The 3,529-nt window shown below is 48.8% G+C and overlaps 1 protein-coding gene across 1 annotated transcript in view; it reads right to left on the bottom strand.

The window, feature by feature from the left end:
- LRRC52 (leucine rich repeat containing 52) overlaps nucleotides 1-2,996 on the bottom strand; it is a 17,425-nt gene extending 14,429 nt beyond the window's left edge. The window contains exon 1 of the mRNA XM_027096864.1: nucleotides 2,080-2,996. Within this exon, the coding sequence (XP_026952665.1) occupies nucleotides 2,080-2,701 (622 nt within the window). The 5' untranslated portion in view covers nucleotides 2,702-2,996. The remainder of the gene's footprint in view (nucleotides 1-2,079) is intronic.
- Nucleotides 2,997-3,529: the final 533 nt, after the last annotated feature.

The following is a 3,529-nucleotide window of genomic DNA, read 5'->3' as shown; positions in this document are numbered from 1 at the left end:
TGTGTGTGTGTGTGTGTGTGTGTGTGTGTGTGTGTGTGTGTGTGTGTCAGGGTGGGGGGCTCCCACTGGCCAGTGGATGAAAGATTTGTCTACCTCAAAAGCCAGACTCTTCATTCACGAGGAGCTTATGAGCTTGACAAGATAGACACCCGCCTCTGACGTTTTTGAAAATATGCAGTGAAACAGACCTGGTTTACAATCCTTTTCAATCCTGGATTGAATTGAGTCAAGGAGTCCAAAGTAGTTAGCCTGAAAGTTCTGAGAAGATACAACCTTTTAAGCAAAATTCTGATTACAGGAGATTTGGTGGGAGGTGAAGTGATAGGCTTAGGTACTGGGGAAGAAGCCAAGCTACTTACCCTTTTCAGCTAAGTAGGGGGTCCTCCTGGCAAATTGGTGGTTTCTGCTCAAGGAAAATGTGTATGAACGGTGAGGAGGTGGCAAGAAAAGATGATGCCGGTCCACAGGCTAGTTACATGAACACTGACAGGGAGAATCCCATTGGGGAATCACATTTGATGCATGAGAATGATTAATACTGACCCTCTTTTAGAGAGCTTTCTAGAAAGCAGCACAGCACCAGTCATTGAGAAAAGTGGAAAGCATGATCACTAGAAAGGCAAGGCAAGCCCCCCAAGAAACTGCTCCTGTGTTCTTTTATGATTACTACTGTTAAGATGGTCTGACAAAATTTGTTCCTTTTGATTTATTCTAACTCAGGTTGAAGTACCTGGCAGCAGGGCCAGGTGCCTCGGGCACAAAATTTAAGGAGACACTCAGTCTCAGTGCCACCTTCGATTCTGCATCCTGGAAGCCTTGCTTGCCTCATCAGATTCCAGCCCCTGCCTGGAAGACAGTTCAAGACACGTGCGTTGGAAAGCCAGGAGGGCACCTTTTTACTTGTTCTCACCACCCATCTCCTTCTCCCCCAGTGCGCCTTAAAGTCTGTCATTTTGGTCAGGAATCTTTCTAGAATATTGCCACATGGGCAGGACTTCAGGGTGGAAACTTCAGCAGGACTTTTGTGAAGCTGGTGCATGAAAATATTTTCAAAAACACACACCCAGGGAAGGCAGAGAAGATTTGGTTCTGGTAGGGTTTAATTACATCAGTGCCTCCAGGCTTTCTGTGAGGGGTTATTTCACACTTCTACTAAGCTCTGACTTCCCTGGGTGAAAGTGGTATTGGTGGAGTGGGGGAATTGAAGGATAAGAATGGGACAGTAAAGTCACTGAAAAGAAGAAGGGATGAGGCACCAGAGTGCCCCAGGGACCATGGCAGAGGGGTGGGGACAGTGGATAGAGTGGCAGCAACTGGCTTGGAACTCTACCAGGTAAGACTTTAGAGTCTGCCTGTGAGATTGGAATCTCCCTGCTTGACACAGTGGACACTGGTGGTCCATTCTCCACCCATTCATGCCGTGCTCTCCTTCCTTGTGAGGTTAGCATCTGAAGACAAAGAAGATATCAAATGCCTTCTCTTCTCCTCTCTCTCTCATTCATGTCCAGGTCGCTCACGTGCCCTTCCTCTGTCTCTGTTGAACTTTCCCTTCTGTATATCATACCACTGGATTTTCTGCTGGCTATGAATGACTGAATTTACTTTTAGATCCTGAAAAAAGTCAGTCACTGACTTAAACAGATTAAAATAGTTTACCAATGGAATACAGTGTCCCTGTATTTCTTTGTCACTTTGCAGTTACAGTACTTTACCATTTCCACACATATCATTTCCTGTTGACATGACAACTCTGTATGTTTGGTAATACTGTCCCTACTTTATGGATCAAGAAACTGAGGCACAGAGAAATTGTGACTTCCCCAAGGACGGCCAAGTAGTAAGGGCTGAGTGCGGGAGCAGAACTCAGCTATTTGGATGGCTACTCTAGAACTTTTTCTACTGGTCCTTACTGCCTCTCCAGTCAACCCAGGGATGGATCCTGCAGAGCAATAAGAACGCTTTCAATCAACTTTACCCAGATATCTCTCCCACACTGACCATCTTTTGACTTCACTTTTTCTGGAACCAATTCCTCCTATGCCATCACATCCTCATCCCCGCACCCAATCAAGTCCTCACCTGGATGGTTCACAGGGGACATTATTAAGTAGATGGTGAAGTCCAGGAAAGAGCAGTTGCATTTCCAGGGGTTTCCACTCAGATACAGGGTCTGGAGTGTTATGAGGTTATGGAAGGCAGCAGGGTCCAAGGTCTGCAAGCCGGTATTTCTGAGGTCCAGGTACCTCAAAGAGCTGGTGTTGGCAAAGGTGTACTTGTTGAGTGATAACAGATGAGGGTTGCTGGAGATGTTCAGCTGCACCAGATTGCTGAGCATGGAGAAACTGTATGGGGAGATCAAGGTTAAATTGTTGAAGCTGAGATCGAGGTAGATGAGTTTGAAGACCCCGACGAAGGTATAATCCATCACCTCCTGAATCAGGTTCTTCTGACAGTCCAAGTAAACAAGGTCACTGAGGAGTCCTAGATTCATCGCTGGCAAAAAGCGGATGCTGTTATCATTCAGGTACAGCCTCCGGGTGTTCAGGGGTATGTCAGAGGGGTATTCAGTTAACTGGACCCCTGTGCAGATCACTTCTTGGGCTTGACACTGACAATTATTTGGACACCTTGACCCCGATACCAGTCCCATTCCAAAGGAAAAGAGTAACCACCCGGGCCCAGGGCCTGAAGCACGGGACATAGTAAGAAGCGGCGACTACCCTCCTTCCACTTGCCAGCGGGCGCTGTCCCTCTGATCGGGAGGCTGCCGAGGGGCGTGGTGGGGCGGGGGGAGGGGCGCTGGAAAGAACTGTAACACTGGCTTTGGGCGAAGCGATTTTCCATTACAGGAGAACTGAACAGAAGTTGAAACGCGAGGCCCAATGCCCTGCTGCCCGGCTTGGTGGCTCTGCTGATTGCTCACTCCCAGACTGCTGCTGGAAGCCTGCCGGCTTGGCGGCTTTAAAAGGTCTCACTCTTTCCCTGCGTTCGCAAGTGAAGGGGAGCCAGGGGAGAGCCACATGACAATGAGGTTGCCAGTTGACACCTTTGTGATGTCAGCAGCCTCCGGAGACTGCCCAGCTGAGGGAGGGAGAGTCCTGACTCTTCTTCTGGGTGGTGTGAGGGTGTTTTGTGTTAACTCAGTAAGCCGGCTGTCCCTGGGGGAGTGGGGGGAAGCGCACGGATTCACCGTGTGCGCGCGTGTGAATCAGCTCCCCAAGGAGGTGCAGTGGATTAGACTAGATTGGACCCCCTAATCCGCAGGTCACAGAGGGATCACGGAAATCTCCAGTCCAACTCCCTTTTTTTTACTGATGTGAAAAGTGACCTGAGGTCAGTTCTCAGCGTGGGTCTCTTCCTTAGATACTGAGTTTGGATAGGTGCCATTTTTGGGGTGTTTTCGGGAGAAGATGGGAAAGGGTGGAGGAGGGGGGAGCGCCTTTGAAATGAGGCAAGGGAAATTCCCTAATAAGGTGGTGTTCTTACGACTGTATTCCCAGTTTGCATACAACCCTGTCTGCATTTGGAA

The sequence above is a fragment of the Aethalodelphis obliquidens genome, unplaced genomic scaffold, assembly GCF_003676395.1.
Source record: "Aethalodelphis obliquidens isolate GAN/ISIS:26980383/991018 unplaced genomic scaffold, ASM367639v1 scaffold109, whole genome shotgun sequence".
In the NCBI taxonomy this organism is placed as follows: domain Eukaryota; kingdom Metazoa; phylum Chordata; class Mammalia; order Artiodactyla; family Delphinidae; genus Aethalodelphis; species Aethalodelphis obliquidens.
This window is presented reverse-complemented; position numbering and strand designations above follow the sequence as displayed.